Source organism: Prionailurus viverrinus, chromosome B1 (genome assembly GCF_022837055.1).
Source record: "Prionailurus viverrinus isolate Anna chromosome B1, UM_Priviv_1.0, whole genome shotgun sequence".
Taxonomy (NCBI): Eukaryota; Metazoa; Chordata; class Mammalia; order Carnivora; family Felidae; genus Prionailurus; species Prionailurus viverrinus.
This window is the reverse complement of record NC_062564.1, coordinates 199,814,055-199,827,503: the sequence shown is the minus strand read 5'-3', so window position 1 is coordinate 199,827,503 and position 13,449 is coordinate 199,814,055. Positions and strand designations below refer to the sequence as shown.

Below are 13,449 nucleotides of genomic sequence, written 5' to 3'. Positions count from 1 at the left end.
GTAGCCAGACCCAGAGGCTGGAAGAGTGACTTTTCTTTCAGTGAATCTGAGAAGAGGAGAGGTCAGCCCTCGTGGCTTGGAAATGGAAGGATAAAGTAAAACAGTAAGACTGGGACCTAATCCCTAATCCTTGGGCAGGAACTGGGGTAAGGGGTCTGTTGTTTTGAGCAGCGATTCCTTTAGGGAATCCATATCCACGATTGGATATGGGTGGGGGGAGGGTGCCGTAAGTGGTTAGAACCTCTCAGAAAGCAAAGAGCCTGTGCAGCAAGGCTCATGGGAATGTCTGTCTGTCTGACTCACCACTTCCCATTATTTTTGGCATCGGAAGAACAACTCTGTACATGAGGAGGTCACTGCAATGGATGTCAGAGTATGATCAAAAGGCTTGGGAATGGACATGCTGTGTTTGATTTAATATCAAGTGGAAAAAATAGGAGATAAGAGATAAGACAGTTTGTACATTGTGTTTTATGTATTCTGTGACTATAACGGTGTAGGTAATAGGCCAGAGATGGACAGAGATGTATGAAAATTAACGTGATCATGGTAGGGAACCTAAAGCGTGTGAGATTATGGGTGTCTTAGTGGTTTTTTTCAAACATTTACTTGATGTTGTTCTGCTGACTTTTCCAATGTGGGAACATGTAGGAGAGTTCCTGGCCTGTTGCCTGATGGTCGTGCGGTTTTCCCATCTCATTGCTGTCATTTTTTTGGGAAGGGCTTTCCTGATTGTCACTTCCCACTGACCCCTGATTAGGTGGTCCTGTGCCCTGTTCCTGTATCCCTGTGTCCCCCCTCCTCCGGGTCCTGAGGGGACACTTGGCCATTAATGCTTCTTTGATTTTCAATCTTCTGTGGTAGGCATGAGCAAATGCGGGTAAGGGCAGTATATTCTCCTGCTCACTGATGTGTCCTCGATGCCTTCCTAGTGCCCAGACCAGGCTAGGTACCTCCTCTCCAGAAGCTAAATACTCAGGTCTACAAATGAAAGATGACACTCCACAGCTAAGATATCTTTTTGCACTTTATTTGGCTTTTACGTTCTTATGTTCTCAGGCACTTTTTTGCACCCACATATCACTTTCTCTCCATATCGACACCCACCGTCCAAACCTTTCAGCCAAACCAAAGCTGGGCAGTATGGTGCATTGCGTTGGAAGCCAACCAAAGGAGAAGCCCAGCGATAGAAGAGTATTCGGTAGGAAAGGAAACTCAGAACTCAGGTTTTGGCGAAGGCTGGCCTTGCCAGGAATGGTCAGGAAAGCCTGAGGGATTGTGGCTGAAAGGGTCTCAGGGGCATCGCCATGTCCAGAGCCCTTCCTCTCTCGCCCACTCCTACTGTGACATACTAAATTCAAGCACACACGTGCTAATTCACGTGCACTTTCATTTATATACGGGCATTCTGAACTTGTTTCAGTCTGCACGCAAGTACAGGGAATCACCCAATCCACAGGGCCGGCATTTTCACAGCAGGCTGCAAACTGATCCAACCCAAACAGCCCTAGCACATAGGGCTGGAAGAGTCCTCAAGCATATCTGCTCCAAAGCACTCCTCCCATAAGTGACACTTAGATTTCCACAACAGCAGTCAAGACAAGCAATCACCCAATCTTCTCTTGAGCACTTTGCGTAATGCTGAACTCACCGTCTGTGATTAATTTAATGTGTCAACTTGCCTGGGTCTTGGGGGGCTTCAGATATTTGGTTAAACATTATTTTGGACATGCCCGCGAGGGTACCTCCAGACAAGATTAGCATTTGAATTGGTGGACTGTGTAAAGCCGACTGCTGTCCTGGATGTGGGTGGGCCTCAGCCAATCTGTCCAGGGCCTGAATAGAACACAAAGGGGCAGAGGAAAGGAGAATTTGCCCTCACACTTACACTGGTCTGCCCTGTCTTTCCACCAAGCCTTGGTTTCACCTCAGAATCATTCTTAATATTATTTTTTCAGTTGAGCAGAACTCAATCCGCAGTCACTGCCCCAGCTACTGGAAAGTTACTTCTCCCACGTTTTGAACCTTTTTATGTCTTCTGAGACACGTCTGATGCTCTGAGGTGAAGACAGTCTCATGGATGGAAGCCTTGAGCCCTGCGGGACACAGCCTGGATGATGGTGGGTTCGTATCAGCTTCTTGAGCCAGAGACCCACAAGGCCAAGCCAAAGACTGGTAACAGGTGCTTGTTAGGACGTAAGAGAGTCTTTCCACTGAAGTCTGAACACCTTCATCTAGGACCAAAGCCAAGGGTCCCTTGGGGTTTCGGGATCCGGGTTGAGGGCAGCTCAAGGCTGCTTATGGCACATCTGGCACCAGGACCTTGGCCTGTGCTTTTCGGCCCACTGCCGTCTCTGGTTAGACTGCATGGTTTTCCGGTGAGAAAGCCTTCAGATGCTATTTCCCCAATTTCATGTTGAAACCATGGGCTAAGTCATGAAGAGGACAGGCTGTTGATCCATAAGAAAAACGAGGGGTCCACCTTCCAGAGAGTTTGGAGATAAGCTATGAATGAAACCCAAATGGTTGTGACGTTAGATTAGCAAAAGTTTATTTTTAAATACTTAATAATATTAACCGTGTAGGGAAACCTCCGGTTTCCTGAAATGGTGAGACTATCCGTCTAGACAACCCCATTTTTGACATAATTGTCCAGCGTGGAGGCGGGGTCTTGCTCGGGCCTTCTGGCCACCTTATTGTCGCTCACAGATGAGTCCGTCTTCTCCTCCGGAGGGTAGGCCTTGTTCCTTTTGGCAAATGCCTGGCTGATTTCTGCATGGGTTCTGTTTTTTGTCTCAGGCAGGACAAAATAGAAATAGACAGCACCTGTGAGGCAGATCGCAGCAAAAACCAGGAAACAGTAGGTGTCCAGACTTTTCTGTGGGAAGGAGAGACAAGGAACATCAAGGAGACAATCACAAATCTGGCTGTGAAGCCATCTCTCAACAGATTTTTTAAATATTTTTTTAAGTGTTTATTTCTGAGAGAGAGACAGAGCACAAGCTGTGGAGGGGCAGAGAGAGAGGGAGACTCAGAACCCGAAGCAGGCGCCAGGCGCTGAGCCGTCAGCACAGAGCCCGACACGGGGCTCGAACTCACGCACCGCGAGATCATGACCCGAGTCGAAGTGGGACGCTCAACCGACTGAGCCGCGCAGGTGCCCCCTCAACGGATTTTTATGGCTCCCCATCCCTATATCAATATTCCTGGATGGCATACCAGGCCTGTGACATAGGCTCTATAGGCGAATGGTGCCTTAATAAGCATCTGCAGGAGACATTCTCATATGAGCCATGAACACATCAGCTTCAAACCCCGGGACCCATGAAGAAATGCCAGTCTTCTGTTTTCTTTTTTGAAAACTAGGCATATAGAAACTAGTCATCATGAAAACAACATGTCATACTTGCTGAAAGTTATTTTAAGTTCATATTTACGCACCTTGAATGAGGGTGCCTGAGGCTGGAGCCTACCACCTGAAGGCTGAAAGTCACCCGTGACAGCTCTGTCCCCTCAGCTGTCATGCGGGACCCATGCACTGAGTCCCAGCTGGATTTCTTCCTCAAACAGGTCCCCGGTGTCGCCTCCCCTGGCGTCCCCACTCCTGAAGTCCAGCCTGGGGGGCACCTGGGGCCATATGGGACCACCAGACTCTGCTCTTGTGGGAAGGCAGCCACAGATGAAGATACATAAATGAACGTGCGTGGCTGTGCTCCAGAAGAATTTCCTTACAGAACAATAAACCCTGTGGTGGGCAGGACTTCGTCAAACCCGGCCACGCCCAAGGGGCAATTGCCTCTCGCTTTCTTCACCCACGTCCCCCATCCATGTGGCCTCTTCCCCATCTCTTCCCTGCAACGCAGCCCAGGGAGTCTTGCAAAAATGTATCTTGGTCATGCCAGCACCCTGCGTAAAACCTTGCAGCTGCCTCCCATCGCTCGTGGGACCCACTTCCTTGGCTCGCCCTGGGGTCACGAGGCCTCCTCTCTGTGCCTCTTCCCCGCGGGCTTTGACACTCCCGTCTCCCACCCTTCTTCCGCTGACTCGGGGTCCCTGCACTTGCTAATCCCTCTTCCCTACACTGTCCACCTCCTCAGCTCCTGTCTCTCTCCTTCTCCAAGCACGTGCCCTGCCGCAGGCCAGGACCCTGTATTATCATCTCTCCTGGTTCTGTCCTCCTTCCCTGGACGTTGATGGTAACCGCATGGTTAGTAGTGTGGCTGCTTGATGAATGACTGTCTGCTGCTGGGCTCTCCGCTCCATGAGGCAGCAGCTCCGTGAGCAAAAATGTCTGGTTTTGCTCATCGCTGTGGCCCAGTGCTCAGGCCAGTGCATGGGCAATGGTAGGTGCTCAGCGGATAATTTATGGAGTGAACAAATCAATCGATCTGTCACTCAGATTTCAATCAGAGAAATCAATCTGTCTCGTAAGTTTCCCTGTTGCTGTGGACTTGACTTATGTGGTCCCCAAATTCGTATGTTGAATCCCTAACCCTCAATGTGACTATATTTGGAGATGGGACGTTTGGGAGGTCATTAAGGTGAAATGAGGTCATAAGGGTGGGGTCCTAATCCCACAGGATGAGTGGCCTTAGAAGAAGGGGGAGAAAGAGAGCTCTCTTTCCCTCCATGAGCACACAGAGGAAAAACCATGGGAGGCCACAGGGAGAAGGCAGCCGTCCGTGAGGCAGGAAGGGAGCCCTCACCGGAAACTGAGACAGACAGAGGTCCCGAGGTGCCCACCTGGAAAAGCAGATCTTTGGATGACATTGCCCTGGGCCCTAATCCTACAATTCCCATCTCTTTCAAAATGAAACCTCTTTAAATACCTGCCTGCCCCTTTGTAGTTCTCTTTTCTGAGGCACTTCTACAGAACAGGCACACTGCAAGAGGACCTCGGGCCCCTCCGAAAACTCATTTTGCTAGCCCACCTTGCCGGGGCTGTGTGCCATCAGGAGGCTGGAAGCCAGAAGCTGGAAACAGGCTCCAGGGCCCAGTTTACAATGGGGTTGCTCCTGCAAGGACCAGACCGAACCAGACCAGTCGGAGCCACGTGGGCCCGGGCCCTCGCCTTCGTCGCCTTTCCCCTCATCGTGATGCTCAAAATCACGCCTGGGGTGGAGATTTAACATGAAAATAAGGTGTGTTGTGTCAGCTGCACCTGTGCGTCCTGGCTCCTACGTGCTTGTACGTGCTCAGAAGGCACCCCTTTCCCGCCTCGGCCCCTCAACACCTTCCCTGGCCGTTGTCTGGGACGCAGCCTGGTGTCCCTCCTCCTAAGGCTGCCTCCCTCAGCCCGGGTGTGAACTTGCAATACTCACACCATCCTTGCCCCTTTCTATCCATGAGAGTCAAAGAGCCTGAGGTCGGTAACAAGACCGGATCAGCTGGCACCTGGGCCTTGTGCTTGCAGGCTCCAGAACGGTGACAAAATGGGTTTCTGTCATCTAAGTGCCCGGGTCTGTGGTGTTTTGCGATGGCGGCCCGAGCTGACCAAAATACCACTGGCCCTGACATCCAATCCTTTTACGACTGGGAATAATTAGAAAACCTAGGTCTCTGCTCTGAAATGAAGCCCGTTTAATTGAAGCTTGTACAAATTCAAATATTTTCATTGCTCCTGGGAATGGTAAGTCAAGAAGAAAGGATTTTTATTTATTGAAACAATTTTTGTGTTTGAGAGAGAGGACACACACAAGTGGGGGAGGGGCAGAGGGAAAGAGAGAGAGAGAGAAGCTCAAGCAGGTTCCGTGCTGAGCGACGGGGCTCGATCCGTGGCCCTGGGATCATGACCTGAGCTGAAATCAAGAGTCGGACACTCAACTGACTGAGCCACCCAGGTGCTCCAAGAAGAAAGGATATTTTATTTTATTTATTTTATTTATTTTATTAAAAAAAATTTTTTTTTTCAACGTTTATTTATTTTTGGGACAGAGAGATACAGAGCATGAACGGGCGAGGGGCAGAGAGAGAGGGAGACACAGAATCGGAAACAGGCTCCAGGCTCTGAGCCATCAGCCCAGAGCCCGACGTGGGGCTCGAACTCACAGACCGCGAGATCGTGACCTGGCTAAAGTCGGACGCTTAACCGACTGCGCCACCCAGGCGCCCCAAGAAAGGATATTTTAAATGACTAGTCAGTCTTTGCAACAGCCGTGTCAGCAGGACCACTGGCTCCTGCTGGGGACATGAGCTGGCCCCTGCCCGCAGCCGAGGGATGCTGCTGATATTAATACTGGCATCAGAACTGAGCCTCGTTTGTCGAGGATTCTGGGGCGAGACCTTGAGCCGAGACCTTTGCACTCAGGGAATGAAGCGTCTTGCCCAAGGCCTCCCGTTTGGTTGGCCTGAGCCTTAACCGCCTTGCAAACTGGCTCCTGGTGGCCAGGCATTGCAGCCGAGGCACACCCCGTCCCTCCAGGACCAGCTTCCTAAGCCACAGCTGGCCGATGCGCGTGGTAAGCTGTCTGAGCCTCTCGTGTCTGAAAACACCTTTTCCCCTCTCTCATACGGGAAGGTACAGACTTCTGATTTCAAAGTAGTTTCCTCTCAAGCATTTGAAGACAGTGTTCCTTGCCCAATGGCAGTGGAATCTTGCTCAGGAGGAGGAGGATGTCCCCTGATTGTCATTTCTTTTCAGGTGATCTGAGTTTTCCCTATGGAACTTGGAGGGTTTTCTTTTTAACTCTAATATTTTTTTTAACGTTTATTTATTTATTTTGAGAGAGACAGAGAGCATGAGCAGGGGAGGGGCAGAGAGAGGACAGAGGATCCCAAGCAGGCTCCCTGCTGTCAGCGCATAACCCCAGGTGGGGCTCGATCTCACGAACCGTGAGATCAGGACCTGAGCTGAAATCCAGAGTTAGATGCTTAACCCGACTGAGCCCCCCAGGCTTAATAAGAGTATGTTGACTGAGTGGATAAAGGAATGAAATCTGAGCACTTTCACGGACAAGCATGAAGGGACAAAGGTGGTCCAGGTTAGAGTGTCACGACGGGACCAAAATAGAATCCTTCTGCCCAGTGACGACCATGACCTGTGAGATGCTGGTTCACAGGTGATTCATACCAAGCTCCCGGGTGAGTCAGTGCTGGGATGTCACTTAAGAACCGATGGGGAGTCAAGTGCCTTCCGCCTGTACCTCCAGCTCTGTGGAGAGCTTAACAAGTCAAGGCTGCTATGGTTGGAGCATTAGGATGTCTCTAGGGGAGGCCGGAAGGCAGCAGGGATCTTAGTGATATCTTACGCCTCTGCCTTGTGTGGTAGCTCCCAAGCCGCTGTCATATGTACCCTTTGGGTCTTGTTGGAGTTGCTGCCTGACGGCATTTCAGCTCCACGTGCCCAGCCAGAAGCCACATTTAAGGACCCTGTAGACGCCCCCGGCTTGCTCTTCCCTCCCTGGCAAGCCCGCTCTTCCCCACTGGTTCTCAGACACATGCTGCTATATTCCCTGGGCCAAGATGGACACCAGACTCACCTCTGACTGCTTCCCCGCTCTCTGCCTGTCTCTGCTACTAAGTCCTGATGACTTTACCCTGAAACATCCTTTTTCTTTTTTATAAAAATACACACTTTTTTTTTTTTTTATCCAGAGAGAATTTACATAAAGTAACTTGCGCAGATCTGAAGTGTAGAGTTCAACAAGGCTGGATAAAAGCACTCTCCTGTGTAACTAACACCTACGTCAAGACGCAGAACATTTCCACCACTCCAGAAAGTTCTTTGTGCCATCTTCTAGTCAGTGCCTCCTGTCTCCCAGCCACCTCCCTGCCGTCCCCAACACATAGAGTCAAGCACCGTTCTGTTGTCTGTCACTGTACCCTCCATTTTTCCTGCCCCTGTCCCGGGCCACCAGGCAGCCAAGGAGTTCTTTTAAAGTCACAAAATGAGGGGCGCCTGGGTGGCTAAGTCAGTTGAGCATCTGACTTTGGCTCAGGTTCACGATCTCACGGTTGGTGGGTTTGAGCCCCATGTTGGGCTCTGTGCTGACAGTCCAGAGCCTGGAGCCTGCTTTGGATTCTGTGTCTCCCTCTTTCTCTGCCCCTCCCCTGCTCATACTCTGTTTCTCTCTCTCTCAAAAATTAATAAACATTAAAAAAAAATTTAAAGTCACAAAATGGTTCTGTCTTAAAACCATGTAATGGCTTCCTAGAGTCCTTTGGAAAAACCCCAAATCCCTATCATGCCCTCAGTAAGTACCTGGGCAGATCCGGCCTCCACCCCCCTCCCCTCCTTTACAACTACCTGTGATGCCCTACATCCCTCAGCTGCCTGCTCTGGGCCTGCGCAGGGCCTCTGCCAGCCTCTTCCTGCTCCCCACCACCCTCGCCCCCACTGACTCCCTCAACCTCAGCTTGAAAGGTCCCTGCACTGGTCAGCCCAGTTAGGCCCCACTTTACCCCCTTCCATCAAGCCCAAACCTACACCTGATTCCACAAGGATCATGTCTATTCTCTCTGAAATGTTAGGGCAGGATTGTGCCCCAATGTTGGTGCCAGGGGAGAAGGAGCAAGTGAAAGGTTCTCTCCTCCTCCCTCTAGACCCAAGGATATCAGCTGGAGCTTCCAGAGAGGTGAGGGGGCAGTTTTATTTGCTTTCAGATCCCACGATCCTGGGTCCACATCAGCTTCCTCCTCACGCTGAATAGGCATTTGGGATATGACCCGATAATTTTCAAGTTGAAAAGAACCATTTTCCCGCTTCCAGATTTTACTGAACTCAAATGAAATTTTATAACGCCTGTGGAGTCAAGCAGGTGTACAATTGCAGGCAATCTTCTCCAAACCAGAAAATGCTGGTGCCGACGGCAGAGGCTGCTTGGTCTGCAGGCTTTTATAACCAATGGCCCAAGGGACACACCGATGCTGACCGTAGCAGAGGCCCAAGGAAAAGGCAGCTTTTGGCTAAGGACATGGAAACAGAGAGTGATACTAATGCCCCCACGGGTCAAGGCAGCCCATGCCATCAGCCCATATCTAGAACACTCTGCAGGAAGGGGCGGGGTGGGTGGCAGAGAAGGGGGAAGAGGGAAGAAGGCAACAAGCCATCCTGGATGGCTCAGCGAGTTCGGGGCAGTGTAAGCTTCCAGCATTCACCATGAATTGCTCTGTCTTTCTTTTCTCCTCTTCCCAAGTGACCCTAGGACCACACGGCAGGAAGCAACCTTTATGGTACTAATTATGACCACGATGGCAACTGGTCCTGACTGTCCACGGGCAGACACTGTGCTCAAGACCTGACTTCGCCTCTGATTGTTTCGGGAGCCCTGCTGCAAAACTAGGGCAATTCTTTCGTTGCATGGACATAAAAATGACAGCAATCAAAGTTGGACAGATTTGACCGGCATGGGCTTCACCTAACTGCCGACGGGCATGGTCAGGATTCAAGTCACGGTCGGGATTCAAGGTCAGGCCGTCTGACCTCAAAGTCCGTACGGTCTTTCCAGTGTCTCATTTATATCTAAGGTAGTGCCAGGCAAATCAGGGCAATAGGAACAACAGACAGCTATGGCAGCCACCACTCACCAGGCTGGTCTGTACTGGAGATGGTCCTGACGTCTGCCTCAGGCCGGGAGCCCCCAGACACAGAGCCTGACTCTGGGGTGTCAGTGCAAGTGACCCAGGTGGCACGGGTAGGGGAGGGATTGAGCTGCGGGTATGTGACCAAGTGTCTCGGGCTGCTCAGAACCAAGTGGTTCTCCGGGAGGTGAGACTTACGGGGAGAGTCCTGTTGTGGGTTGGATTGTGTCCCCCAAAAGGTATGGTGAAATCCTCACCCCGGGGCCTGTGAATGTGGTGCTGTTTGGAAACTGCCTTTGCAGAGGTAATCAAGTTAAGGTGAGGTCATACGAGACCACGGTGGGCCTCCAATCCGATCACTGGTGTCCTTACAGAAAGAGGCCTGGAGACACACACGAAGGAGGAAGGCCCCGTGCCCAGGGAGGCAGAGACTAGGGTAATTAGTGCAGCTACAAGCCGAGGAGCACTGAAAACCTCCAGCAGCTCGGAGAAGGCACGGGACACGCCCTTCCCTCACGGCTTTCAGGAGGAAGCAGCCCTCCTCGCCTCCTGACTGTGTGCTTCTAGCTTCTGGAACCGCGCGAGAATAAATTTCTATTGTCACAAACTGCTAAGTCTGTGGTACTTGGTGATGGCCGCTCTGGAACCCGAGATAGGAGGGGACGTGTCCAGCTGGAACTCAGTGCTTCTTGGGGCCTCTGGGAGACACGGAGCACACAGCAGAGTCGCCCCCACACAGACAAGGAGGGGGAAGCTGCGTATTCACCCACACCCTCACTGGCTGTGGACCGTCTGCCTGCCCCTCCCACAGGCTGAGAGTGAGCCCCACGTGGGGGGTGGGGGCGGGATGACGACAGGATTCTCAGAGTTGTTTGCGGAGGAGAAGGTCAGGGTGAGTCGGTGTGGGCGGGGCCCCAGCAGCAGCTGTCCCACAACCATAGTTCATGAGTCCTCATCCCAGCCAAAGGAGGTGACATCACCTCTGGCCAGGTACTGTGGGCACTTCCCTTGTGTGAGCTCACTCAGCCCTCCTGTGACCCACGGGGTCCATTCGTAGACGGGGAAGTCAGGGCGGGCCAGTGATCCCAGCCCCGGCGGCCCCCAGTGCCTGCTCTGAACCTCCACAGGCTCTGTGCTCCGTTGGTGAATGAGAGTGAGGGATTTCCCATTTTAGAGATGGGGAAACTGAGGCTTGGAGCAGTCAAGGACCTAGCCCAGGGCCCCCCTGCTTAATGTGTGTGGCAATGAAGTTTTGCGCCACATTGCTGTCTGAGGCCGTGCTGGCTCTGATATTTGCTTTCTGGGGTAGCTCCTTGCAGGTCCCTGCTCGGCAGCTGGGATATATTTACCACTGACATGTTTTGGGAAACATGAAAAACTCAAGATGTCTTGAAAAACCGCACTTGGGGGCTGGTATGAGCTGCACTGTGTCTACCGCCAGGATTCACAGAAGTCCTAACCCCCCGCACCTCAGAATGTGGCTGTTTGTGGAGGTAGGGTCTTTAAAGAGGGGATCAAGCTATAGTGAAGTTGGATGGTGGGCCCTGACCCAATGTGCCAGGTGTCCTTAGAAGAGGAGCCTGGAACACAGACACACACACAGAGGGACGGCCACGTGAAGACACGAAGACAAGATGGTCGTCCACACACCAAGGAGAGAGGCCTCAGACGCCATCAACATTGCCAAGACCTTATCTTGGACTTCCAGAACTGTCTGTTGTTTAAGCCCCCGACCCTGTCTGGTTGTGGCAGCCAGGCAGACTAAGACAGATACTCCTGTGGCTGCGATGGTTTCCGGAAGGGTGGTGGGACAGACCTGGTCGTTTGTGGAGTCCGCAGCGGAGAAGGACCCACATGGGAGGGTTAGGGTGGTGGGGGTGTGAACCTGAACGTGTAAGTCCTGCATTTGCCTAGTGTAGTCATCATGGCCACCAGCAGCCCCAGGGCCCGGCCTCTGCCCTGGCAAGCTCCTGTCCTCCTTGCCTTCCCTGTCCCGGGTCAGGGGGCCCACCTTTCACAGAATCTAAATGTGGTCACCTGGCCAGGGTCTCCATCAGGGTGACCACAAAGGCCGTTCACCTTGAGTCAGTGCTCACACCTTGCACGTTTCCTGAATGGTACCCCAAACCTAGAGACCCTGGAGACATCCTGGCTGGCAGGAGCTCTGCTTCCAGAGCATAAAGAGCATTAAAAATACCCACGGGCATAAGGAAATGCTCATAATATCATGGCATTTGAGAAAGGCAAAAGAACAAAAAATTGGTTCCAATTTTTACAAATATGAAAAATTACATATATATTTGGAAGAAAGGAAGGAAACAGTGTCATTAGCCCATTAACATGCCTGGTTTCACCGCTTCACAGTTTCTACAGTGAGCCTGAATCATTTATAATTAGAATCCCTTCATAACTTTACAGGAAACAAGGAGGGAGGAGGAGGAGAAGGGACGGAAGGGGGAAGGGGGAGGAGGAGGAATAAACAGAAGGAAAAGAAGGAGAGGAAGAGGAAAAGGAAGATGAACAGCTCGGTCAGTGACGGTCCCCAACAGAGAACTCGCCCCTGTGTTCTGCCCTCTTAGACGGACTCACTCAGTGGCCCTCAAACACTGGCTGAGTGAACGAACCCTACAAGGGCTGTGGTAGGAATCCTGAGAAGATGTACGTAAACCATCTGGTCTGGTGCTTGGCACAGAAAAAGCAGCAAGATGCCCAGTGAAATGTTGATACCATGGGAACAATTCATTAATTTGATGTGTTGCTACAGTGCCCCAAGGGGCAAGGCGAGGGGCTGATACGTCCTCAGCCTCTCTGCTGCCCTCCCTTGCCTGGTGGTGAGTTATACTTACTGTGTGTCAGCTTAGTTACTAGTGATCTCCTCCGTTTCCTTCTGCCGCCCCTTCCAGCTCCACTCCGCCCCCAGGAACAGGCTGAGCTCACACACTACTCTCCTGACCTACCCTTGCTGCTGGCCTGTGCAATGTTCCTCTCTCGTTTGTATTTGTTTCCTCCCTTCTTAGCCTCAGTGCTGCTCTCGTCCCTCTGCCCTGCCGTGCCCTTCTCCCACCTCTGGACAAACTCCTGTGTGAGTGTTTGATAAACGTCCTTGAGCTGACCTGTCCTTCTCTACCCCCATCCTCTATCTTTCCACCAGTCTGCATGTCTATTGTCTATCGAGCTATCAATCTATCCCTCTTTTAAATTGTTTTTTCAAGTTATTCATTTTTGAGAGTGAGAGAGACAGAGTGTGAGCAGGGGGGAGGCAGAGAGAAAGGGAGACATGGAACCCGAAGCAGGCTCCAGATTCTGAGCTGCCAGCACAGAGCCCAACGTGGGGCTCGAAGTCACGGACCGCAAGATCATGACCTGAGCTGAAATCGGATGCTTAACCGACTGAGCCACCCAGGTGCCCCTCTATCAATCTGTCTCTAATCTCTCTTTATCTCTGTGCAATTCGTAGTGTTGTTATAGGTGTGTTTACGTAAATTTATGTAACTTACATAAATGGTATCTGGCTACAGCCTTCACTCTGCACTTGAGCTCCCTCAGCACCGGGTTTAGGTCTGTACACGCCGCGGATAGAGATCTAGCTCACTGCTTCTCACTGCAGTGGAAATGTCATGTGCCTCTGCTAGCCCTGTATTGACGCTTTCCCGGAGGACGGCGCCCAGGTTACTTGTAACTCCTCATCACCACGGATAGCGCTACGGTTACTGTTCTTGGGCATCTACCCTACGGACCTTTGCAAAAATTTCCCTGGGATACATAATTAGGGGTGGAAATTGGGGTTAACAACTGGTTCCACTGGTGCACGAGCGTGTGCCCATTCCCGTGATGTCTTGGCCAACACTTGGTAATTCTCCAGATTCGTAATTTTGATAATTGGACAAATACCCACGTTTCTCCTTCTGCGAACTGTCCTTTCTCATTCTC

At 51.5% G+C, this 13,449-nt stretch overlaps 1 protein-coding gene across 1 annotated transcript in view; it reads right to left on the bottom strand.

The window, feature by feature from the left end:
* Positions 1-2,529: 2,529 nt before the first annotated feature.
* Positions 2,530-13,449, bottom strand: part of SLC2A9 (solute carrier family 2 member 9) — a 255,656-nt gene continuing 244,736 nt past the window's right edge. The window contains exon 13 of the mRNA XM_047855181.1: positions 2,530-2,878. Within this exon, the coding sequence (XP_047711137.1) occupies positions 2,624-2,878 (255 nt within the window). The 3' untranslated portion in view covers positions 2,530-2,623. The remainder of the gene's footprint in view (positions 2,879-13,449) is intronic.